General features: G+C 41.9%; 1 protein-coding gene and 1 long non-coding RNA gene across 2 annotated transcripts in view; one reads left to right on the forward strand and one right to left on the reverse strand.

Moving 5' to 3' along the window:
* LOC139622917 (uncharacterized) overlaps window positions 1–8,947 on the forward strand; it is a 41,934-nt gene extending 32,987 nt beyond the window's left edge. The window contains exon 3 of the long non-coding RNA XR_011691396.1: window positions 7,544–8,947. This is a non-coding gene — a long non-coding RNA (uncharacterized lncRNA). The remainder of the gene's footprint in view (window positions 1–7,543) is intronic.
* Window positions 122–25,112, reverse strand: sfrp5 (secreted frizzled-related protein 5). The gene is made up of 4 exons (XM_071480627.1): window positions 25,005–25,112; window positions 12,981–14,152; window positions 5,803–5,880; window positions 122–1,732 (listed from the first exon to the last, which is right to left on the reverse strand). The coding sequence occupies exons 2-4, from the start codon at window positions 13,531–13,533 to the stop codon at window positions 1,404–1,406; spliced, it is 960 nt and encodes a 319-aa protein (XP_071336728.1). The 5' UTR covers window positions 13,534–14,152; window positions 25,005–25,112; the 3' UTR covers window positions 122–1,403.
* Window positions 25,113–26,827: the final 1,715 nt, after the last annotated feature.

Here is a 26,827-nt window from a genome sequence, read left to right on the forward strand (position 1 = left end):
CTTGACCAAGCTTTGTCCAGGTGATAAAATCAGAAAATGTTTTTATTTTTATTTTTATGGATGAGTTTGCAATTAGTGGTTTAATCATGATGGTAAAGAAATGGCACATTTCAAAGAGGTCTTCTGTATAAAAATTTCAAATATATTTTATTCATTTACTTTTTGTAAAACAAAGATGTATTTCAGTAACAGAACTACTTACAGGTTAACTGATTAGAAAATATTGTAAAGTTAAAATTTTATCTCTTATTGCTACAGCAACAGTGAATTCAGGTGCTATGTCTGTATGTATGATTTCTGCTTTCATACCATAGAAGTTTAACTGAAGCAAATTTAAAAAAAAAATGTAAGTAAAAAGAAAAAGAAACATTTGAAAAATGATAGTGAAAAACAGCGAGTACCAGAGACTTATCAACCCAACACTGTTGGTTCTGTCCAGAGTCTCTTTCTCTCTCCTTCTTTCTCTTTTATTCTCCACTTGTTTTCAGGAAGATGTCTTCTCTGCCTTAACCTCCTTCTCTCTCCAATTCAAAAAAAAAAAAAAAAAAGTATTCAAGTTTCCCTCTTTCAGGCCGCAAAAAACGGTGCTGTACAAAGTCAGTGGAAGCATCATCCAGTCCGCCAGTCTGTCTCGTTCCAATTTCTTTCCCAGCAGGGACAAAAGATAAAAAGCCCAGTTTTCTAATTATCTAGTATTCATCTGAATTACCTACTTTTTACATTATTAAAACACCCAGTTAAGTAGATCATCTACATTTCTCTGCTTTGATGTTGTTCCTGGGAGCTCTGTGCCAGCGTGTGCACTGGCCCATTGCGCAGCCCACATGCACTGTAGCGTATCATCTTCTTACACCGAAACAAACCCTGCATTCCCACTCAGCTCCCTTCCCAATCTGTCTCTCTATACTCATCACGTTATCAAACATGTTTTCCCTACAATAGTTGCCTCAAATCTTTAGGCTCCATTTTCTTAATGCTAATGTTGTATTGATAAAGTTGCTGTAAGATATCATACAAGTGATTGGTTCTACTATAGCAGAAAAGGAAAGAATTGTTAAGGAGGAATCTGTTAAATTGCAGGGGGAAGATGAAAATGTCTGTTTTCGTTATAAATCTGTGGTTTCTTTGGGACTTCAATTATTCGGAGCGAGGTGCAGAAAGTGCAGCTTTTCACCTCTCCAACATTAATATGTCAGATTAAGAACGACCCCCTTGACTACCAGATTCATAATAAAGCTGAGAAAATAAAAGCTTGACCACCCTGCAACCCATTGTAGGACTATGTCGAGGGCTGGTTAATGATTTTGCAGGGATCTGGGGTTCAGGGATGCATTAGTGGAACGAGAACTAGGATCTATGTGAAACAGGGTGGAGTGTGGGGAGAGACTGTGGAGCGAGCCACGTCACTGGAAGACGGTGTGGTAGGTGGGACACTGATGGGACTTCATGTACTTGATGGCGAACTTGAGTTCCTTGCTCTTCTTGTCCCACTTGTGAATGGACATGAGCAGCAGTTGTTGGTCCACTTTGCGGCCCATGATGAGGAAGTTGGAGCCCAGGCTGTCCAGCTGGGAGCATGGGCAGTTGGCACCATTCTTGATGTACAGGGTCAGTTTCTTCAGGTCCTTCTTCCTTAGCACGCCCTGCTTCAATACTTTCTTTTTCTTTTGTGCTGCAATCAGCTTCCGGTCACCCTTCTCCTTCTTCACCTCCTTAATTTTCATCTTGAGGGCTGAGGAAGAAAGAGGAAGAGATATTTAAACTCTTTTATTCACTATAAAACACAGATATTCACACGCAGAAACTGCTGCTGTGCCACCCACACTCCTCTGTTCCCTCTACTTTGAGCAGCTAAGACATTTCTTCTTTCTGCTGGAACATCACTGAGCTCTGTGCTTGCCAAAGAAGAAGCTATTTTACACCTCTCCTGGGTATTTTCATTTAACCTCTCCCACAGTGTACAGAAATTGCATCCTGTGTGTATTTTTGTATGTCTGACTTGGGGAAAACCCATAAACGACAAGGAGGACATGCTTTTGGAAAAGCTAGTTTTAAGTCCTTTGCTGCAAATTCAAGTCAAATCACATGTCTTCCTCTGCATGTTGCAAGTCAAGGTGCAAGTGCTGACCCTTAAATGATGTGGCTATTAAAACTGTTGTCTGATTTTAGATCTTTTTTCAGGTCTTTTACCACGACTCGGTTGTTTTTGTTGTGAGTGACATGTTGTCTCGAGTCAAATCTTGACTCGAGACAACATGTCGAAGAGCAAGTTTAGGTCAAGTTTCTAGTCCTTATTTTTTTTCCTTTTTATTCATTTGTACATACAGTTTTATATCTTTCAGCAAAAGTGCAGAACACATAACCTCTGTGCACGGTTTTCAGTATATGTGGAGTCTGGTTACAGCAAACTCTGGTCTATCAACCTAATGAACCACTGAGTTGTATCTCCCATTGAGATTCATGTTTATTAGTTCATATTTTGAAATCGAGGAGATTAAAATTGGACTGTCAGGCCTTTGAGAGTGGAATTCTTTGGGTGAACATTTTGACAGGTGAAATCAATCATGGGCAGGGTAAAGGCGCAGGGTCGGTATGAAGCATCGCTATGTACCCAAGCCCTGTTGGAAGATCGCCATTTCACTTCTCGCCTGCTTGTCTACAGTTGCATAAACACCCCTGGGTGCACTCTGATACGTATACATGTGAAGTGATAGCATGTTCAGGAAGGAATGTGTGTGTTGAATTGCTTTTCATCCACATCCTGATTCACATCCAGCTCCTTCACTGAGGACGTGTGTTTATGTGCTGCATTTGCGTGCCGACATACCGGAGCTCATGTGTACTTTTGTGAATGAATGCATTCATGTATGTGTGTGTTCAGCAAAGATAGGAAGGATAAAATAATTTCCCTCCCCGCTTTGCTTTGAATGCCCACCCATATTCAGGTATATTCAGTTCTAAGTGATCATGTGGGGCCCACTGCAGCCTGGCCAGCATCCCTGTGACAAGCTGTGCCCACGTCATTATACAAACTCGCTTTATTTAAAGTCAGCAGACGGGATGAAGAGGTAGAAGTAGATGGAAAGGAAAGGAGAGAGAGGTATGCTGTCATTATGAGGTTAAACAGGTTTTCTTCAAGCTAGAGCAAGCAACCTCCCTCACTGTACCATCCAGGTGTAGGGTGCGTCCTGCCAGACCCTCGTCCCAACTGCTTTTTTCTTCTACTGTAGTTAGTAAGAGTCGTTTTGGCCTGCGACATGAACAGTGACAATATAACAGGCAGCAATGATCTGATGGACTTCCTGCATCACCTCAGCTGTGTATGAATGCCGCTGCCACGCTGCTCCTGCCAACACTATCTACATTGAGTTTTCCTTTGGTTATGCCATAAATAATAATAATTATCCATTGTTGATAAGTGGTTAGAAAGCAACATGTGATTTTTGTTTACCCATGTTCAGAGCAAGAGAAAACTTCTGCCCTTCACCTCATGTTCTGTTAACTTATTGGCATATTATAGCTAATTATTTTATTAAATATTTATTATAGCTAATGCATGGAGTTTCTGCTATGATTATATAGTACATGTGGACTTTCTCCATTTAGTAACATGCAAATGCTATGATGGTTAAAAATATTTTTCAAATATATTATAATATTTATAATTGTACCTATTTTTTTTCATATTTGTTGGTCAGTCACATTTTTGTATCCTGTAGTCTGGATAATTTTCCTCCCAGGTGGACATAGTGGCCATGTTTAGCCTATAACATTAGCGGTCTGACGGTTTGCATAAGGGTGGCCGGGGGAGGAGTCAAATTCCTGAGTTATTGTTTAGGTCCGCCCCTGACTGGATGGTACAACAAGGAATGTGGAGAGATCAGACATCAAAAGTACGCCGTAACAAAACACGGAGTTCAAAATGCTCTGAGGGTAAATAGTGTCCGGAGATGAATAGGTAACAACATTCATGAGGCGTGAGATCAAACTTGAATCAGCTATCGCCCTATAGAATAACATTGCAGAATCATTCTTGCCTTGATCTCCAAATCCATACATCACAGTTATCTTGACTTCTATACTCATCCTCATGTCTCATCCAGCCACATACATTCATAGCCAATAAAACGTCCTGTTATCTGCTTTCACATGTAATCATGTTTCATTCTAATGAACAGAAAGCATCTGTGTTGCTTTCTGATCCCTGAAAACACCCTCATGTTAAAAGATTGAGACATGCAAGCCTGCAATTAATCAGACAAATAAACATCTGTGATTAGGTAAAGTCATGATTAATTACAGGGGGTGAGCCTATGTTTTGGCTGCAGCTCGGAGTGTGAGCAATGTGCACAAAGACGTATTTTGTTGTTGGTGTTGGATGTGATATGTTGGGTGTTTATTCATTTATTATTTATAATGGGTCATGTTCTGTGTATTCAGGACATTTTGGAGGTGTGGGTAATCACCAGAAGATAGATTATGAAACTCGGTTTGCTTTAATCTGCAGACATCTCCTCTGTGGGACACTACAGCACAGAAATATAGTTTTCAGCACCTGCCTAGTCACACTTTATTTTCAGTTATACTGTTATCACTAATCTGTTCAGAAATATAAGAGATGTTTCCCAAGGTTTTTTTTTTTTTTTCCCATCACAATTTCTAGTTCAGTGCTCAGAATCTTATGACCAGAGAAAATAGAGAGCAGTATGTCATAAACTGACTGGGGCAATGGTCCATGCAAGCAGAAATTCATCTGCTGTGGAGTATGATGGGCCAAAAGCCTCGATGAGCAGAAATAATAAAATAATTATGTTCTGGCTTTGTGCACAGGTCATAACTGTGGTGAACCTGAACTGCTGGAAAGTGGAAAGTTTGGAAATTGGTGTTGAATAGACATTGGGGATTAGAAGCTGTTAAATCAACTTATCAATTTATAAGAAGAAAAGGGCTCGAAGAGGGAATAATTAGGGTTTTGCTTGTTCATGTCTCTGCTCATTTTTAGCATTTTCTACAAATGAAAGAAGATCAAAACTGAAACAATAAATTAATATGGACAAAAAACGAAATACTGAGGCTTTTCTGAATGCATTACTTTTTACACTGATAAGTAATTTTGCATATTATTTTAATGATGGACGTTTTCATTGACAAACTGTGTGTGTGTGTGTGTGTGTGTGTGTGTGTGTGTGTGCACGCACGCGCCTGAGGGATAGTTATTTGCAGTTGTAGTCCTGCTGTTACTTTTGTAATGATATTAGTATATAGGTAGACATGTAACAAACTACTTCTTTAGTGAAATTTTGTCAAATTTAAAGCAAACACTTTTATACAAACATATTTTCTGATACATTAATGATGGCATGTATCAGTGCCTTTAAATTGCTTCTCCTAAAATAACTTGTGCAACTTGTTTGCATGGTTACACTTCATGTGCATATTGCCATTCAATTTTTTTTGCTGACTTATCTGTCACTCACAAACTATTTTATTCACATTCACCAAGCTACAGATTCTGCTGCAGTCATTTTCAGACCAGCTTTACACAAACTAACCTCTGCCTGTTCTAGGAAAGAAAAGTTGCAGCAGCAGTTTAGCAGTCAGTAGTGCCACCTACAGGAAGAGAAGAGAGAAGAGCTGCTGCAGTTTTAACGTCTGTGCCACCTACAGGCAATGACTGTTACAACTGTAGTTTTTTTTCTGCTTAGGGCCCCACAAAGACAGATCGGCTCTGCTGCAGATAAATTTGCTTTGTGCTACACTGTATACGTGTCTGTGCAGGTCTTTTCGATTGCTGGGACTTACCGAAGTCACTAGCGCAGTAATGCTCCATGATGTTGTCTGCTTTCAGCTCGTTGTCACACGGAGGGCACACCTTTGATACTGAGGGGAGAGAGCAAAAATAATTACTACACTGCATCACTTTTCATTCGGTGCTATTAAGGCCCAGATTAGCTGATATCTAACAGCTGAGTTGAGGTCATTGTTAGTCAAGTGCAGTCAGCAAAACCAAAGCCATGTCAGTATGAAATCGTTAAGCCCTGACCACTTTTGAGGCACTTATTTGCAGCCCCCCCCTCCTCATGTCAGAGGCTATTTGCCGTGGAGCGAATATATAGTCCAGCAGGCTGACTGATGTTTGCCCTGCAATTAAACTGGAGAAAATGTTTTTATTCTGGCTGTTGTATATTTTGGTGGTGCACGCGTGGTCTTGGCTGTGCAGAAAGGTAAACGCTGCAGCAGGAGCAGCTGAACACGGTGAAAAGTGATTCAGTACACAGACACAGCCAGCATTTAGGCCACACAGCAACCACACATTGTGAAACAGCAAGGGGAAACCGAAGCAACAAGTTCAGTTTATTTTTAACTCCAAATTTATGGTCATGCTTGCTTGGCTCAAAAGCATGTTTAGCCTCACTAACTTTGATTTAGGACTTTGTGATTGTTGTTAGTGTGCACCTACACAGTGGAGATACAGCATGAGAGAGGAAATGCAGGCCCAAATCTTTCATTTGTTCATTGCTAAATCTTGCTGCACTTTTACATCCATGTATACAGTATAAAACTGTCAAAATATGCTTGGATATATGATGAATTATCATAACATTTCGAACAAATATGCTTTGTCACCTCAGTCACCAATGCTACTTACAAAACTTGCTTTCAGAGACTTCAGTCTCTACTTTCTTGGACACACAAACACACACAGACATGCCCCATACTACCTTGCAATTTTCTCAGAAGGCTCTTCAATATAAAACTTTATTATGACAATTACTACATAAACTCCATGTAATCCCAGAGGGACTGGTTGTACACATCTAATATCAGTCCACTCATCCGCAAAACAGAGCCTTGGGCCGAGTGAAAGAACAAGGTATAATATTAGAGGAGGTCTGGGAGAGAAGGATGTGGTAGTGTGTAGAAATCTTCCACACACCACATATATACACCTACAGGGCAGAGAAATCTGATTGACTCCCCCTTTTCCTCTGTGTCAGACTTACAAACACACACTCGTGCAAACACACACACACAGGACTGTCCAAGCACGGTCCAGCCTCTGGGTTAAAAGTCAGGGTTCAAAGGTTATCACCTCAGCCCAAACCTCAGTGTCTGGGCAGATAATGAGAGGGGTCAAAGTTTAGCATGCTTCGCTGCTTGGGTCGTGGGGAGGTGAACCCCCTAACTACCACTGAGTGTACGTATATGTATGTGTGCATCGGGGGGAGTTGAACCATGTTCTTGTGGAGTTACTGCCAGTTTTCTCCTCTGAGGGTTCCCATGCTTTCACAGGCAGGAGACCTGCGAGGCCTATAGGGTCAGGCCTCTAATTGTCTGGTGCTGACAAGAAGACCGGGACAAGAGCAAGCACAGAAACACACATTCACACACACACACACACATTCACACACACACACACACACACACACACACACACAATCACGAGACGCCAAAACTGCTCTGGATTTGTCTGTTTTGAATGATTCCCTTGAAGCTGTTACGTCTTATTCAGACTCCACTGGCATTTATTCTGCTTTCACAGGGGTGGTATGTTGGCAGGAGGCCCAGCTGTGCTGATGCCAGAGCATGTGTCAGGAGAGTGCAGTCCCTCCATGAAACTTAGTTGAGCTTGGACCGACAACCACCATTTGGATGCCGCTGAGAAATCAATTAAGCGATGACTGCCCTCGTCTCTTCGTGCTCTGTGTCGGGGGAATCACCGTTATGTTCTAATGAGAATCATTGCTGCGTATCCTGGTGTGTTTTTTTTCCTGGACACGTTTCTACTCAGCAAATATTTTGACATTAGGTCATTAATGTACTTTTGCCATCATCTCAAAGCAGCTCAGGAATTTTTTATTTTTTTAACCATGCCATGTGATTAAATTGTGAGAATGACGTTGTTGCTTTGGTTGACTTTGGACTTGACTCCCTCTTGTCTGTTGCTTTTCGTCATTTACATGCTGGATTATAGACTTAATAACAGAAACTTTAATGTTCCCAATCACAGTGGAGAATGTTATAATATTGTCTGAGGATGAGGAGCCAGTGATTGAGGTTAAGAGGAGAAGAATGATGGGAGCAGGGCAAGTTGGGAGGTGCTCCGCTGGAAAGCCCTGCTGTTAATCTTCAAAGTGCAAGCCAGAGTGGAAATGACGTACGGCAAGATTCCAGCAATTTAACTGCACAACTTCACTTAGTCATAGCTCTGAGGTTAATATCACTTTCTCCATTTCAGTCTCTCTCGCCTGCTGTATCTTTTTGTCTCGTATCTCCCCTCACTTTCTTTTTCCCCTCTCTTTCACATAACCTGGTTTAGATAAAGACCTTATTGAAAACAGTGAAATATAACAAAATCTCCTCAGTATTAGAAAACACTTCCTAATCATGCCTGAAAACACATTAGTTTATGATAAAGTAAAATATAATGAAACAGTTTTGGAATAGGAGGCCACTTAAAGAAGTGCCATTGTGCATCGATGTGAAATGTCTCTAAAATATTTGTCAGCTGTGACCTCCAAAAACATGACAATACAATGATTTTATCATTATAATTATTTTTGCTTGTTTGTTAATTTGTTAGTGCAGTGGAAAATTGCTGTTTGAGTTTATTTAATTATGTAGTTTCAACAACATAAATTCTGATCATTAATAAATGACCAAAAGAGAAAAAACACATTTCCCGATCACATTTAATTCCTAAAAGACTCAATTTGTCATGACATGACATGAAAGAATCTGTCTCATTCACTTCAAAAATTCTGTTGGAAACACAAGCCATATTTTTATATTTGCAACTTTTCAAATAATTTGCTGAAAATCAATCTTACAGTCAGGTGAAATTTTAGTTACCGTATCTGCAAAGTTGTACATGTAACGCTCAATTTCTCTGTCTTCTTCACACACACACACACACACACACACACACACACATATTCATACAAAAGATAACTAGATCTAACAATATCGTCAACCGATCCCCTGACATGTCTTTAACCTTGTCCCTTGCAGCCTGAGCATCACGTCGACTTTTACGTTCCATTTAAACTATGCTCGGGTCACTATCTCATGCCTCATTTGGGCCCTTTAAGTTACGAGCAGCAACACTTATGACATAAAATGGTACTGTGCCGCAGATGAAATGCAGCGTGTGATTTATGTCGGAGGACCTAACATCTGTTTAAATGCGGCATGCAGACAGACAGAGGAGGACTTAAACATGGCCCACAGGCAGCCCCCGGGGCCTCTAAAACACAGCACGCTCCTTGCATCTGTAGGAATCCTATACAGAAGAGAAAATACATTCTCAAAAGGCCTAGGCAGTCTTCCATGCACAGACCATTGGATCACATTTTCCCTTTCATATAGCAGCCAGGGCCACATGAGTAGCACCCATTGTGCTGCTGGGGACCTGACAGTGCTGCCCCTCTCCTTTAGCACGGTTGTAACTGACACTAGCCACATCAGTGAGTACAGCAAGGACAGACAAAATCTTTCACACCATGCAATTTCAGCGTCTTTCACAGGACAACGTGCATATTGTCTTGAAGAACATTTTCTGTGGAAACATGCAGTTTGAATTAGTTTACCCCATGCAGTAAAACAGACGGTGCAGAATCCTTCCTTTGCTTATCGTACCTGTTGATTTATGGATGCTGACAGTAGATAAAGGTAACATCATTAAATCCATAAGGCGGAGTTGATGGGTGACATTAACTGTGCTCTGCCTGACAGACTTAGCTCAGCTGGCCCTTTTTGTTCCCTTGGATGCCTTGGCCCTCTTTTGTCAGCAGTCTGCTTGTCTTCCCTGGTATAATATCTACAGACTTGTGTTTCACATAATCACACCCCATGGGCCCCTGATACACACGCACAAGCACCAAGCCCCAGCACACACACACGCACACACTAAAAAATCATCCACATACACACAACCTGAGCTCAGATGTTGGTGGTGTTCCTCTCAGTTTTGGCTGTGACAGAGAGGTGGAAAGTTAATCTAACTCTGTACTGTTAGTTTCCACAGGATCCCTCGAACCGTGTTATATAATGCAATTGCAGAATAGCTCAGATAGCATCGGGCTCTCCCATACAAGGAGAGCAGCAGGTAGAACAGCACTTAACTCCCCAAGGTCCACCTGGATTAGCATGAGAGTCCTCATATGATCCTGTGTGAAGAGAACTGTCCATGTTCTTTGACACAGAGGATTCCCAGGAAACTCACTTCTAAGAGTTCTTCTCTGAAATTCCTTTTTATTATTGCTGGCTGTGTTTGTGTATGTATATGTGCACGTGTTTCTGTCTGTCTGTGTGTGTGTGTGTGTGTGTGTGTGTGTGTGTGTGTGTGTGTGTGTGTGTGTGTGTGTGTGCATGCATGTGTGTGTGTTTTTGAGCCAAAAACTTGTCCTCAGGATGGCCTCATCGGCACATCTGAGAATCTTTGGTTCTTAGCAAAATGTCAGTGACTGAGCCTCTGGGCTAGAAGTGATATGGGTTCACTCTCAGTTTTAAAAACACACACACACACACACACACACACATACAAAAGCATACACCATAAATTGAATTTTCAAACTTAACCAATCTTCCAATTTTGGTTTATTCTTTCAAATTTTCATTTAACACATTCATCTCTTTTCTTTCTGCATGAAACAGCTCAATAACAAAGATCCCTCTATATGTTTGCACTGATCTCGCACCACTTCCTGTAATGTAGCCGCCTCTGATCATTGTTTGATTAGATGGGATCAACAAACAGTTGCCTGTTTGAGGAGGTGACACAAGAAGTTGAAGCTGCCTCCTTCTCAGGGAGCATGTAAAAGAATGAGTTATGGCTCTGCAAAGCCAAAATGTCACATAGTTGATACCAGGCCTACAAAAACAGAACAGTCATTTTCCCTAATGGAATAAGTCAGCTCTGCATGAATTCACCAAAGAATCCTCCAATGATCTTTTCCCACTTTTTTTTATGAGTGTAGATGGTTAGATATCAGTATACTGTGAACAGTACTGATAAAATGCAAACACATGTCAAACAACTCCTGATTGACACGACTAAAATAATGTTTTTAGTGCTTTGGTAAAGCAGTGTAATGTGTCATGAAAATGTGGATGTGTACGAAAAACTGAAGTTAAGCATTTACTTTACAAATTAAATATCAACATACAAGAACATTTCAAACAAAGTAGAAGAAAGGTGGCATTAAACGGTTAAAGGTAAGAAGTGGAATATAGGGGAATAATAAACAGTTTTCTTTGAGTCCTTATTGAAAGCAGAGAGGCGGACACTTTCTATGCTGCAGGAAGCAGCTTTTCTCCTTCTCTGCGCACTGTCTGCCTCCCTTTACTCTCCCGCTTCCCTCTCTTTTCATTCCTCTCCATTCGCCTCTCTCAGGGACAATCAGACTTTAGCCATTCCCTTTCTCTGCCTGCCTCTCTTGTCCTGTCATGTCGACTAATTAGTGGGAGCTCAGTAATTGGCCTTCTAGCTAATTGGCCTGCTGGCTGCCAGACCCAACAAAGGCTGAGCAGGCTGGGACACAGTGGGGACTGTCCCACTGCACTGTCTAAAGTCTCTCATCAACTCCCTCTCTCCCCCTCTCAGCACTGACTGCCTTTGTGAAGAGGCTGCTTAAGTAGTCGCGGTGCACATACACACACATGCACACACCTATTTCTCTATCTGGTTCCCACTGACCCGCTCACACCTCGCGATTGGCCAATCTGTCCTCTTACTCATTGTCTGTGAAACATTATATAATATTTAAAAAATAAATAAATAAATTGTGAATCAGAGCTCTCTCAGAAACTGCAGCGTGGACATGTTTTTTTCTTGGGCGTATTTCATTTATCTCTGCAGACCAGCTTGTGAGTTGCATGCAGGACTTAAAATAGGACAGTCTCCATTCACTCAGTTGTTAAATTGATTGATTAGCTGTTGATGGATGCCTGCTGATAACGGTGCATGTGTATGCATGTGCATGTGTGTCACCTTTTCAGTTGAGATGTGTTTAACATCACAGTGCATTTATCTTAACTCAGTGAGTGATCTGGCCGCCGGAGTCTCTCAGTCTCCTGTGTCTCTCAGTCTGTCTCTGTCCCTCCCTGAGGCATATGTAGATGGTAGGGAGCCTCCCTGAACTGAACTGTCCACTTACCCAAGAACTTTCCCCTGTAGCCTCTTCCTGCCCCCGTCTCCCTCCCTGACCTCCTCTGGATAGTCTCTCACTCAAACTTTCATCTGTCATGATTGCAGTGTGGGGAACCATATGAGCCTCCCAGCCATTTTCAAACTCTCACTGTTCCTGACTCTGCAGGCTCTTGAACACTCATCTGTCTCAGTAATATTATTATGTTGCATGAATTAAATTCCTGTAATTTTTAATGCAGAGACAAACTCATTTGTTCTTCATTTGTTTTCCTTTAATACTGTTTTATTTCTGCTCTGTGTCTGCAAAAAACAAGTCAGAGAGTAGCAATACGTTCAGCTTTTTCAGTTTCTAACTGATTTATTATGCACGCTGATATATGCATTGACATTGCTTACTAAAATTTAGGTTTTACTTCATATTTAAAAATTATAATCTCAACAGAATAACAGAATATTAATTACAGAATATTAATACAGAATGTTATTTGTGCTGGAAAAATTTTAAAAAGTTTTATTAAAGTTGTATATATTGATTTACTATTTGACTTAAACTGGGTGCAGTGTGGTTACTGAACTTGTGACATGAAATTTTTAATTTTTAGAGGAAATTATAATTAGAAATTGTGCAAAAAGTCTAGTCAACATGTTGCCAAAAATATATTTTTACATGCTGCACAATTTTGACGAGTGACTCTTGCCCATACTAAAATTTTATGTACTCATTCTATTGTGGATGATAAAATTGTATGTGTGTGTCTATATGTTTACACTTTTGTGTGTGAGTGTGCTTGAATGAAGGTGTGGGTGTGCGTGCACATGGCTGGCGTACCTGGTGGCTGGGTCGCATGGTTCCCAGTGAACTGCATGGGGATGCAGAGGTCATTATCAATGGGGAACTTATCGCAGGTCAGCATCTCTGGCCAGGGGAATCCATAGGTCTCCATCACTGGAGCACAACTGTCCCTCACAGCCTCACACAGCGAGCGGCAGGGATAGATGGGCCTGTCCAGGCACACAGGTGCAAACAGCGAGCACAGGAAGACCTGGGTATCAGCATGGCACCGTTTGGCCAGGAGCGGCACCCAGCTGCCCGCCTGCTGCTTGACTTCTGGCATGGTCTCGTGATCCAAGAGGTTGGGCAGCCTCATCTTCTTGTAGCCCACATTGTGGCACAGGCGCAGGTCAGCTGGTATGTCCACACACTGGGGCTGCTTGGTGTAGAAGCGGCCATTGTGGAAGTTGTCCGACTGCCAGCTGTAGTAGTCGTACTCATCTGCGGCCGAGACGGTGAGGAGGAGGAGAGAGAAGAGCGACAGGCCCAGTGCCAAGCTGAAGGAGCCCTGGGTTAATGCCCACCTGTGGCTCTTTTGTCCGTGTGCCATGCCTCTCTGAGCTCGGACCAACAATTCAAGAAGGTTGTATCCAAAGTCTCCAAAGTAACTCAGTGACAACAAAATGCAGAGAGAAGAGAGGAATAAGTGGGGCAGGCGTACAAGCTGTAATCCCTTTTTTTCTCCTGAGTATGGATGCGGCGGCTTGAAAACAAAAGTGTTTAATTCCCTTCTTCCCTGGAGAGTCAGCCCTCTAAACCTCCTTGAAACACCTCCCTGTGTGTGTGTGTATATGTGCCTCAGGTAGTGGAGTGGGGAGGCAGCAGTCAAGAAAGGGTGAGCACACAAGTAGGACTGCTTATTTTCTAACTTTCCCTGTTCACAATTTCTCTCTGTCCTTCCCTCTCCCTCTCTTAGAACTGTCTCCAGCCCTCCCCTGCTCTCTGTCTATCAGTCTGTAGCCGTAATGAGGAGTACCTAGGTTTTAAGAGGCAGTGGTAGCTGCTTTCTGCTGCTGCCTGCCCCTTAGCAGGCTCCCAGACCATTCACCTTCCTACTGGCCTCCCTTGGACTCAGTCACCACAGCCTCAGCCAATCACAACCCTGGGGGAGGATCCCACTGGCCTTCAGAACACTCCTCCTGCCCCTTATCCTTGACAGAACCCCTCCTCTAGAACAAGTTAACATGAGAAACAGAGAGAGTGAGTACAAACATTGGCAGCTGGATTTTTATGTTCATTTCTTTAGCATGCTGAAGATTCTTTGATTAGAAAGACAGCAAGCGTTCATCATCATCCTCTGACTCATGCTGTGTTTATGAACTTTCTACCCCTCTTACATCTACTCATCCGAGGCTCAGCAAGCTCCCTGCAAATTGCTCCGCACATAACAAATGATGTCTGCTTGCCATTCAAGCCCGCTTAGCTCAAAACAGTCTGGCATAACGGGCATATGTTGGCAGCAACAGTGAGAAAACTCACTCACTTACACACATGCACAAGCACAAATGTAAATGCAAGGAATTCAGAGAAGAAAGTGAATGAAGTGGGTGGGAAAGAGCTGCAGCATGGGAGAGGCGAGGTTACTGAGTATGAGTTGTGCAGCTACAGGTGGCTAGGTGGTTTACCCGCGCTATGTGAGTTATGCTAATGCGTATGTTGGCTGTCAATAGAGGCACGCTGCCCCTCTGTCTCTTTCTATCAGTGCCACTGACACAGTGAGAGCTTTCGCCTTGGCAGCACACTCACTGGAAGGGTCACATTCAGATTCAAAGGGCTGTGGCGTTGTGAGCAGGATGTGGGATTGGTGGCTCAAACGGAGGGTGTTCTTGCATCTGGCATTTGATCTTCGTCACGCATTCATGCTTTTCCTCATGTGAATGGGCTGTAAATGCAGGTTCACACAAATGACTCTAAAGTGTTTGTTTGCTGGTGAAAGCAGACGTTTTATCGTGATACAGCGGCATTGTCAGGACACAATCTGGAGGATACTGTGGCTGGGTACTTCTAACACAAGATGCAAGAAAAAGATGTGACCTTGGATTATTATTATTATCTGTATGTGGCACTACAAACAAGGAGACCAGGCATGTGTATGAGTGTGTGTGTTTTGCAAGCAGTTGGAGGTGTACTTGGATGAGAATCAGAGACAGTATTGTTTTTCGCCTGTAGTGTAGAAGATAAAATTCCAGAAACAGTGGTTGGTCTGTAAAATCTAATTCAATAAGATGAAATCAAATAGATAAAAATGCGGTTTAATATCAGGCGACCAGGCACATCAATAAAATCTTAAAGTCCACATAATCCAAGCACCCATATAGTTTTATAGTATCTTGGCCGCACTTATTTCCCAAGGCAAGGGATTATGAATATGATTACTGCACCATCTAATCATTTTTACTTGAGAACGGAATTGAACATGTTTCAACCTTATCTGCCCAAGCTACAGTTCAAATCCCTCTTGACTTATTGGTGTGTGCAGACATTGCGGAGCAATTTTTCTGGGAACCAAAAAGCTGCCAACAAAGCAAACAAGCTCAATCTTCTCTAAGAGCAGTTTTCTTAACCGGCAACGTGGAAAGATGAGATGGCAGCGAGCTGAAGTCAGCATGTCGTCATAATTACAAAAAGCATCGTTGAGTGGATATAAAGTGCTGTTTTGGTTTTGATAAGTTTATAGCCAATGGTAATTGACTGTATTTCCTCACCTATTCTCTTCCGTCACTCTGCTCTTGTTCTAAGTGTTGTGTTATTCACAGATAGAAACTGCTCTGCTAACCTTTGCACTGCAGCTAATCAATAATACTCACAGCTAATAATCTGTGGACCTTACTCTTTCATGAAGGGGTGGTGAGTCTTGTGCACACCTCACTATCTCTGTGAAGTATCTTGTATACGCGTTAGTGCAGCGGTGACCTATTTTGAGACTGCTAGCGTTTCCTCTTGATACAGGCACAGTGTACTGCCTTCAAGTCGGTAACAAAAGTGTCTTTCATGGTAATCAATCAACAATGGTTGTCTCCTCTTGTTCTCCTTCCCCTAACTGGCCCCTGTGGCCACCGGCCAATCAATTCCACTCTTCATTTTCCAGCCCTCTGATTGGACGAGGGCTATAAGATTAGTCCAGCCTGCATTGTTGGGCCTAAAGGTTTAGCATGGTTTGAAAAGAGAGTCTCAGCAATTGTATGAGTGAGTGTGTTTGGAGATGGTGGTGGTGGGTATGGGCCGTTGTGTGTGTGTGTGTGTGTGTGTGTGTGTGTGTGTGTGTGTGTGTGTGTGTGTGTGTGTGTCAGGGAGATTCTAAAGAGGAAAGGCTGGAGGGTGTGGGTGAGGTGGCCAGCCGCCCAGATATGCCCTCCAAGCAGAGTTTGAATTCCAAACCACACAAGAAGATGGAGGGAGTGATGTAGTTCTCTGACTGAACCAATACACAACCTGCAGAGAGTATAGAAAAATGTATTCTATGTACCTCATGGTACTAGTATATACATATAACCTTTTGTGTGTTCTCAGCAGCCCATTTGTCTACTATTACTACAGTTTTACTCAAGTCAGAATAAAAAAAGGTAACTGTAATGTCTCTTAGAGACATGACAGAACAGTGACTTTTTCAAAAAACCTGTGGCATTTCAAAAATGACTTTCATTCATTGCCATGAGTAAAACGAAGACAGATCTGAAACTCAAGATACAGGATGCAACTACAGTTTACAACAGTAAAATCTCTCAGTTGTAGAAGAGGCTGTGCAGAGGTTTTATCTGTGCAGTAACAGGTTTTCTCCAAGAGTAAACCCCCACTCTTCAACACACACACACACACACACACACACACACACACACACGCTGCCTTGCAAAGCAATAATAGGGATTAGCTTGCAGAACTGTCAAAACATGTGTGAAACACACAGAGTGTCTCCCACAAATAGTTTTTCTTTAGCACACACACACACACACACACACACACACACACACACACACACACACAGATACCACTGTGGGTGTAACTACAAACTGTGTTAGAGACATAATCACTGAAGAAGTCACTGCAATCTTGCCGCAAGAGGAAATATTTTGAAATTTTTATGAGTCTGATCGTTTTTCAAGCCATGCCTTAGAGTGCTGCAAATAAGACTGAGTTTTATCCACCAGATAGATGTTACTTCTCATAGTGCTCTATTAGAGGAACATCAGTTCAGAATAAATGTGACAAACACCTAAAAGAGCTTCCACTGTTTGATACTTCCCTTTTCACGTGGTCATCTTTTTACTGAAAATTGCTTTTACTCTCATCAAACTGAGCAATGCAAACAAACTGATGCAAAGACATTTATAGTCAGTTTGGTTTTACTAATATTTCTAGTTTTCAAAATGAGCTGTATAAACTGTAAAACGTGTGATCTGAAATTTAGCATGGAATCCACAAACGATTAAAGCTTGTTGGGTAGTCTGCCCCGTTATCCCGCACGTTTGTAAACAGTGCTAACAGGGTCAGTCAGTCCACAGATCACAATGGCTACAGATCCATAATCTGACACGTGCAGACACACAAACAAACAAGACAAAAATCAGCAGAGAGCTTTAGTTCTCCAAGAATGTCACAAACTTGAACAAAACTTGGCAGCTTGAGTGCCACCAGGAAATACCAGGCTTATATGGAATGACTGATTTCTGCCTCGGTTCAGCTTGTTCACAGAGCCTTAGGCCAGGAACGACTTCGTCAGAGGGGACTATTGCACGTAGTTGCTGAAATGTGATGAAATTATGTTGGAAGACTTTAGCACCACACAGTCACATAGTGCTAAACCCGTAGATGCCTGTCACACCGGGCAGTGGTGAAGAGATATGCTGACAAGTGTTTGCTCTTTCCTGTCTTTGGCCCTCTTGCACGCAAATTCGCTATCACCCCAAGTATTTTTCGCTTCATGTTTGCTCTTTTTGTCTGAATCTTTCCATCTCGACTCCTGCCTGTCGCTGTTGTTCTTGTTCCAGCATTGGATGCCTCTCCATTAGACGTCAGGGCTGACACACAGGGTCAGAAGGTGCATTCAGTCACACAGTCAGACAGACAATTTCACCTCCCCTCTTGTGCTTGCCCGCCACACACACTGAGGCACACACACACACACACACACACACCTCCCTTCGCTGTCAACTTAAACCCTTACAACTGGCTTCAGCTTCCCCTAATCAGTCTTTGTAAAGGCACTTTGACCAGATCACCGACATGGAACCCAATGTAAAGAGACAGAGAGGAGAAAAGGATCCCCAGACTGGGGCGGAGGGCTTTTCTGTAGTGTGTGTGTGTGTGTATATATGTGTGTGTGTGTGTGTGGCCAAGTGTGATGGGAGACACACACATACATGTATTTATAAACACAAGCAGCAGCATACCTCTAACAGACCGTTATTGTAACAGGGCCAGAAATGACGGCTCTCGTCAGCATTTTGGGTAAATCTTGCTACCACTGTGCTAAAATTCACACAATTGGTACATGTGTGTAAGTGTGAGCACGCTTGCATTTCCAGTTCAATATCTCTACTTGGAAAAAATGTGTTACCTCCTGCTGGGGTATGTAAGTGTCAGCGTCAGCCTTGTTTCAGGCAGCTTATGCTGAATGTTTGATCACAGGATCTTGATCCCGTCCACATGTGGACAGATGCTTGTATGTGCCATCAGTCAGCTACTATGACAAGAAACGAGATGGGGGAGGAGAAGGTTACAAATTATATAAGAACAATGGCCAGGAGAATACAACCTCTGGAGAAGATTATTTTTCACGCACGTCTTGACAAAGCGCAGCCGCATTTAATTCACTTTACACGTCAAAGTATGGAAACTCTCATTGGCCGGTTTCACTAACTTCATTACAAGCTGGACAAAGTTAAGGGTAGCCTTTTCCCCATGTGATGTTTTTCCCTCTTCATCTGTACATTTTTAAGAAAATGGGATTGGATCCCTTCAAAGTTAAGATTTGAAGATTCAACAGAGGCCCAGCGTGTGCTGCAGTGAAACCTCCCAACCTCAAGTGTAATGGAGTTACTTTTGGGGTGGGGCGGGGAACCTAAAGCTAAATGCTCAAAGCAACCACAGGTCAGGCTGAGCCCCGGCGATTCCAGCTACGTTCACATAATTGGACATGTAGAGTACATAAATGTGGGACTTTTTGAAAGGCTGATGTATTTAAATAAAGTACGTCGACTGTTTTGACGCTCACCAGATTTCTCTTTGACCCATTCTGTGTGACTCACAACCTGTGTGTGAGCTACTGTACAGCTAGAGCGAGTCTTTGGAGCCATTCCAAGTGTTGCTGTTCGTAATGCGAACCTAAGTGTGAGAGAGTTGTGTGTTCAGGCCATTACTGAAAGATCTGCTGTGATTTATGAGCTACAGGCTTCATTGTTAAACACTTTCCTGTCACTTGATCTATTTGCTGTTTGTGTGTGTGTGTGTGTGTGTGTGTGTGTGTGTGTTTGTGTGTGTGTGTGTGTTTATCGATCCATCTGCTTGTCTTTCAACATACAATCCCAAATATGTCATCGAGGACAGTGAGAACCCATTCTTCCTCTTCATGCTATCTCTCCATCTTTTTGTTTAGGTGTACTTGTGTGTGTCCACATGCCATCCCGGCTCATCTCTGTAATGGCCAGGGTCATCAGTTAAGGATCAGACCTCACCTCTGTTGAGAAATACAGAGATAGAAGTTTCAACAAACAGGGAAGGATTTTCCCATATCTCAGCGAAAGATCACATGATAACATTTTTGTGTGATGGGAGAAAAGGTCCTGGCATTTATGTCTGACTTCAGCAGTCATTATTCTAAAAGAAAGGTATCTCAGTCACTGGCCCACAGAAAGCCAAACACTAGATTACTTTTGTAAAATAGTTTTGCCGATTATCCTGAGATTTATAGTCTTGTCTGTGCACCTAGAGCCCGCTGCAAGAAAGTTTACTAGAGTCTCTTCTTAAATGAACTGGAACAATTGAGAGACACCATCTAAAAGCATCTGATATAACAAAGCTGATGGCTGAGTGCTTATTGTAATGGATCATCTTGGAAACTGTCTGATACATTATCCAGGCCACTGACATCGTGTAACTGCATATTTCTGCTTCCCCCCTGCACTGTTTTATGAGTGGTTTATTATTTAAATTGTCCTGTGCAGAGCAGGCCTCACAAGGTTATTTTCAACAACCCTCCACAGTTATCAACATTAACAGTTATGACACAAAGTTAAAAACAAGAGAGTAAGGGCTTTTTTTATGGTGCCATCGCAATAAAAGTTCTGGATGTTCCCCTGTAATCAATTCACAAGACACAGTGACAGCACTCACAGTTACTCTAGTCTATGACCAAAATGAAGCTCAATTAGATGGAAAATATAAACAAAGACTCCAACTTACTTCAAGTTTATCTGATGCAGACAAAAGAGCTCAAGTTCATTTTTTGTTAAATATCAAACTGACTGAAAAATTTGATAACATTACTTTAACCCAGTTTATTTAGCATTCAAAACTTGGAAGCCTTCAAAAATAAACAGCAAAAAGTGTTTTGTGTCTTTTTTAACAACTACAATGGTTTAAGTACTATAGCATTGTAATTATGTCATAACGTGTTGTAATTATGTCGTAAGGTGTAAATGCATTTATGAACAATTTAAACGTACCTTTACATGATTTGTACTTAATTGTACTTAAGAAATTGTGGTACAAAATCTTTATATGACAGAAATCATATAAAAATAATGTGCACATTATTTATACAGAGTGGACAACTTAGACAGAGATTAATCCATTACTAATGTTGTTCCATAGCAACTACTGTATATTTTAGCTGTCCTTGAGCAAAGCACATGATTGGAGCTGTTAGTGGCCAGCAGCAGTAGACGACTGGGAGGCACAAGTGAATTGTGCATAACTGAAAGAATGTGACATATTGCATAAGACCATGTGTTCTGCACAAACCCTGCCCAAATAAATGAAGGTAAGAACAAACTGGTTAATTGTTAAGTACAATGGTGCTTTTCACTAATCCAGTGGGCAGACATGCTACTGTACTGTGTTAATGGAAGAACAGCAGTCTCACATTGGCAGCAAGGCAACTGTTCCAAACCACTTCATCTGTCCTCTTCCAGTCTGGTTACCATACACCTATGCTAGTTTTGGACAACACAAACTTTGGAATAAGAAAAGCATAATTCTCTCCTCTCTCTCTTAATCACTCACTGTGTTTTTATGTCTCTCTCTCTCATGCACATTACCCCACACATACCAATTTGCACAGATGAAAAATGTCAAAGTGAGACCACCTGGCTATTCCATGCCTGGTCAGAGGAAAATCTTCCCGTCTTCATCAATGAGGCGCAGTGTGCAGAGCGTGCTCTGTCCCGCTCACATATCACAGCCATTAGACAGGCATGTGCTGGGCTGGCTCCAGGGCAGTGCCTGCTGCTATGCTCACTGAAGTCCCATTCAAGGTAATCTACACCAATCCAACCAATTTCACAAGTGCAAAAATGTGTAACAAGGAGAACTTGAAACATTATTGCACTGTTCAGATGCCTGGGTGGATTCAGCAGTGTGGAAAGGTCTGTTTTATGAGCCCAAAAGCTTGTGTCGAGTTTGAAGAAGCAATAATGTATATCAGGGCTTCTTACACTTTTCCACCCGACCTGGCACCCACCCTCATTCAGAAATTCTTCTGTCTTATAGGTAGCCACAGGAAACAGTATATTAATTCAAAGACCAGCAAAATATAAACTGAGAAAACAGGTATTTATTATATTTCCATCCAAATAATTTGTTACTACAAAATTACTCAAGCGACTCAAAATTAAATGTATTTTTTTCATTCTGGTCCCCTAGAATTTCATGAAATTCCTTACTACAATTAAAGAAAAGAAAACCCATGTGTAACATGTCTGTCATTAAAATTATGGAAAGTGATGATGTGTGAGTAGATGCACCTGACAACCTTTTTTATTTGTAAGAAAATTTTAACTAAGAATGAAGTTTAATTTGTAGTCATAGTTTTGCTTAATTTACAATGACCAAAATAAAAAACCTTAGCCATAACCAAAAAAATGTTGCTGCCAAAATGTTGATTTAAAGCAGCTATAATCATAGTGTAATGTCCATGTATCAGATCACAATGTGAAAATAATGTGACAGTATGAAAGGGAACGCTCATAGTGATGACTGTCAGCCAAATCTGCTTCTCTGCTTGGCTTTACAGAGCTTTAGAGCAAGTGTCAGCTCATTGTTTAGCTGTCCGGCCTTCAACTTTACTGTTTTTTGCTGATTTTTTTATTTTTATGATGCCCTTCATGTGGCAGGTCAGTGGTCTTTTGTGATTCAGGTCTTTTTTTTTTTTTTTGTATATGTTGGAAATGACTTTACTGTCTCTTGTGCCCTCTGTCAGCATATAGTTGCCTTTTTTGTGGGCACACAAATGCTCATACAGACACACTAACATTTTCCTTTCCCCCCACTCATGTTGGTCTACATCATGGGTGACTTGAATATGCTGGAAACACTAAGAGTAACCAAAAAATAATGAAAACAATTGTGTGTTTTTGCATGTGTGCATGCATATAAATGCCTCTGCGAGCATGTACTGCACATGACCCCAATGACACACACTGTGCGATTGTACAGTGTTAGATGTAGAGAAAGTGCTGCAGGCTCCAGTGTGTGTGAGCCAGAAGTCCTGGTTGTAAACAGACCTGTCTGAGTGAGGTGAGAAAACAACGTGAGCAGCTGTGGTTCCCTCTATGGTAGAAAAACACTCTTCAAAGTGCCAAAGATCGTACACTATAAGCTGGTTTTGGATGGAATTACAATATTGCTTCTATTGTGGCAGTGCTGGCATTTCCAAGACAAAAGTTTAAGAATTTCTCTCTCTCTCTCTCTATGTGTGTGTGTGTGTGTGTGTGTCTCTCTCTGTGCTGTGTCATTTTAGATTAGCAGGCTAAACCCAGCACTTACTGTAATTAATCTAAATCCATCCAGATGGGGAATGGTTTCAGTTTCATCTACTACAAGGAAGAGCTTTTAGACTCTGTATCCTCAGGGTCTTTTCTCTCATCCTCTCCTTTTTGGTGACAGTACAAGTGTCCTTCTTGCGACAGCAGATCTGAGGACAGGCTCTGAGTCACAGGACAGCTGTTCTCCTCCCTCCCTAGATTCAGGCCCATGTTGGGTGCTGACAGGTACTCTTTCTGTCCTTCTGTATATCCTTTTCTTTTGGCAGGTGCTGAAGAGCTCCCTTGATCTTCCTCTTCACCTTCATCCCTGACCCTGTCCTTCTGTGATTGCCATTGTCTCCACGTTTATTTTCTGGCTCACTGCTCTGATTATTGTTGCAGTCTGGTAACACTTTGTGCCATGTGACAGTCAGAATTTCCAAAGAACACTCCTCCCTTCCTGTACCTTGACTGCTGTCATCCTGCATGTTCGGCTTTTTGTAGGGCTAATTGTTTCCATTGTATACGGTACATTACACATTAGCCATGGCACTGTAGGACTATGAACGTACAGTAACCATTTTGTCCTGTCTTTACAAAATCTAAAACGCTCACAACCAGAAAACATCTATTCATAAATAATATTGGTTCAGTTATCTTTCTCACTTATTTTGCAGTTGTACAAACTCAAAAAGACGATGTCGTTCTGACAACTGTCTGGAAAACTTAATCGATAAGATCGATCATCACAGCTGGAAAGCGAGCACTCACCTCTATAAAGACTCTTTCTTTCACTGCAGACCTTTAAAGTGGAATCTTGGCAGATTGCGAACCCCTGCACAGCTACAGAACCACATTCAATAACCTCTTTTCATATTGTGCAAGGTCCCAGACAAATTTATTAAGGTCTATTCTTCGTGCTTCCAGATGAAATGGTCTCATTGTTGGCTCCAGCAGTCGAACCATCCCACAGTTTCTATGTATTATCCTGCTTCTCTTCTCCATAAAATGCAAACCAGCTTTGCGAGCATGTGGACGCTGATGCTGCGCTGCCAAAACATTATAGCACAAATCTGTCTGCCCTCACCCTCTCATTCCCACCGTGGTCTCACCTCTCTTCACCTTCCTTTACTCCCTGAAAATGTTAAATAGATTTCTGCTGATGGCTGACAAGTGCGCTAGTTTGTCTCCATCACTGTTAGGAGGTGATGGGACATTTGGAGGACGGTTAGAGCTCATTTTCCTTAAAGTCGGAGAACAGGAGAAGGTGTAATTTCCTGAGTCGAAGACCCAGGTGGGCTCTAAAAATAATATGGGCTCGCTCTTTCAGTTTGGAAAATGACTGGCTGATTAAAGGTGCCTAAGCCAAGAAATTCTCTGATCTGGTCTGGGGCCACCATGTGTAGCTCGGTGGGTAAACCATGGCACTAAGACAGCCATATTTATGGATCATCATAACAGAGCTACCCCAGGAAAAACAAATGGCATACTAAGAATACCAAAATAAATTTCTAGGATGATCCAGACGGAGAGGGAGTGACGGGAGATGACATTACCTGGTGGAATTAGACGAAGCGAGTCTGGGAAGTTGGCGATCATACACGTGTTAGCTACACACTCTGCTGTAATTAGCAGCATTTCTCTGTTTGGCCCGGGCCAGAGCTCAGCACAGGGCAGGAAGGCTGCCTTAAGTGTGGAAAGCGCAAAGCACTTCAAAGCAACAGAAGACTGGCAAAGACAGAAAGATGGCTGTGGAGATAGAGAGGGAGAGGCAGCACATGAAGGGAAACAGGGGAAGAAGAATATCTCTCTAAATTGCACTCCAGAGAGAGAGAAAGGAGAGACAGAGGAGGGGAGGAAAATTAAATGCACTGCATGTTGAAGTTATTATCTTCCTACTCTCTTTCGCTTTTTTGTTCTTTTTCTCTGTATCCAAACATCATGTTTCTTTTTGTGCTCTGTGAGAATTGATGTTCATACGATTAGGGGATGCTTTCTGGTAATTTATTCTAGATTTTTATGATTAAAAAAAAAAAATAAGAAGAAAAAAAATTGAAATTACCGTAAATGTTAATGAGCATGTCTGTCCTTCTGTCTCTCTCGCACTCACACACTTCAGCTCCTCTGATTAAGTTTGAATAAAGTAGCCAGCAGTTCTGGGAAGAAGTGGGCAGGGTACTGTTCTGTGTGGCTGCTTCCAAGTATCTGTGATAATACAAACCCTGTGTGTCTGTGAGCCTTTGTGGGTGTTCACGTCCACATCACTGTGTGTGCGCGTGCATTTATTCATTAATTTATTTGTGCTCACTGGCCTGTGTGTGTGTGTGTATAATGAGGCCTGACGATCACCCTCCAACAGAGTGCAGCAAGTGTTCATTATTTCATTTTAAAAGCCTGCAAGCTGTCGGGAGTTGCTGTCATTGTGTTTGTCATCTTTGCTTCATGCTTTTGTTTTTCCTCCGATGATGTGAATTGAGCCTTTATCTCAGGGCAGAGCAGTGGGTCTCAACGCAGGTGTACAACAGAACAAAATGCAAGACTTCTACTTACCCCAGATTCCTCTCAGAATAAGTTTGATAACTCAAATGTGCTGACTTGTCAAACAAAGTATTCAGTATCCTTGGCTCACATTCTCTGGCTTTTCCCTCAGAACTGAGGCACTGTTTCCCTTTAATTGTTCAAATGTATGTTTTGATTAAATCATTAAAACATTCATTGTGGCACTGAAACTGAAAATGGCGGTTTATTAAAAACAGGCAAAAACAATCCTGTTGGACATATTAAGTTCCTTCTGCATTTTTGTCCAGATGATAGAATAATACTAGCCCTTCTGTTCTTTCCGTTATTAGTCTCAAGTTCTGTTCTTTTTATGTTGCTCATTTCCCAAACGCTGATGCATGGAAAAAGAGTTACAGATATTGTGTATCAGATAATCAATCACTGATTAAGTTTCTCTTTATCTGAACTATTTTTTTGAACAAACACCCAAACCACAGCTCTAAATATTAGTGTTGCTCTGCAGAAAAGGGATTAACTTGATTTTATTGCATCCTCTTGTCCTTCTTTTCCCAGCTTTTGTCACTTTCTATTACTCTGCCTTTGTCTGTGAATGTCCACTAGAGGGGGCAGTGGGCACAGCTGATCTTTGGCCTCTGGCTGACCTGACCTTTTTGGGGGACACTGATCTTAAGTGCCACTCTCTCTAACAATACAAAGTTACCTTGATATCTCTGAGATTTATGTAAACCTGCCAGAAATTACATATCATGCCTGATGCATCATGAAGCAAATGGACCTTGAGCAGTATTGTAAGTGTTTGTATTTTTAATCAGAAAACACATTGTGCTGAATGTTAGCAGTGCTGGGTCATACCTGCTACTACTAAATGTTGAGGAAGTGTGTGCTGCTGATGGCGAGTTGGATGACAGGCTGTAGCATGGGCCCTCAGGACTCTGCCATCTGCTCTGCCATCTGAAGGCAGGGAACTGGCTGGCTTCATCTCACTTTCTACTATAAACTCCACCGGCCTGTTCTGTACTTCAGCCACAGCAAGAAATAAGCTTCCCAACAGCCTGAAATTCTGCTCTCACTGTGGGCTACAACAAGGCACACTTGGCGCACGGCCTGAACCCTCGCTTTCATTTATGATTACAGTCATTTTCATATGGTGAGAGTGAGAGCCGCGTTACTGTCTGATTTAATGTAGGAGACGTGCATTAGTCTGTTTCTCTGGAAAGTGATTACTTGGCATTATGAGGCTCATTTTGTGAAAGTTGAGGAACATTGGTGTGACAGAAATAAAAAGTATCTTCTGGTCCACCAGCTGTACACCTGGTGTTTCTCGTTGCATGCATGCCACAGCTCCTCAACAGCAGATCAGCACAG

This window comes from Trachinotus anak, unplaced genomic scaffold (assembly GCF_046630095.1).
Source record: "Trachinotus anak isolate AG129_WGS33_773 ecotype Australia unplaced genomic scaffold, CSIRO_AGI_Tana_v1 ptg000007l, whole genome shotgun sequence".
NCBI lineage: Eukaryota > Metazoa > Chordata > Actinopteri > Carangiformes > Carangidae > Trachinotus > Trachinotus anak.

Excerpts from the sequence above, each read along its gene's own strand:
- sfrp5 (XM_071480627.1), bottom strand. The coding sequence starts at position 13,533 with ATGGCACACGGACAAAAGAGCCACAGGTGGGCATTAACCCAGGGCTCC. Across the intron at positions 5,881-12,980 it reads CCATGCGACCCAGCCACCAG|TATCAAAGGTGTGCCCTCCG; the intron begins GTACGCCAGCCA and ends CTCTCCCCTCAG. Across the intron at positions 1,733-5,802 it reads TTACTGCGCTAGTGACTTCG|CCCTCAAGATGAAAATTAAG; the intron begins GTAAGTCCCAGC and ends TTTCTTCCTCAG.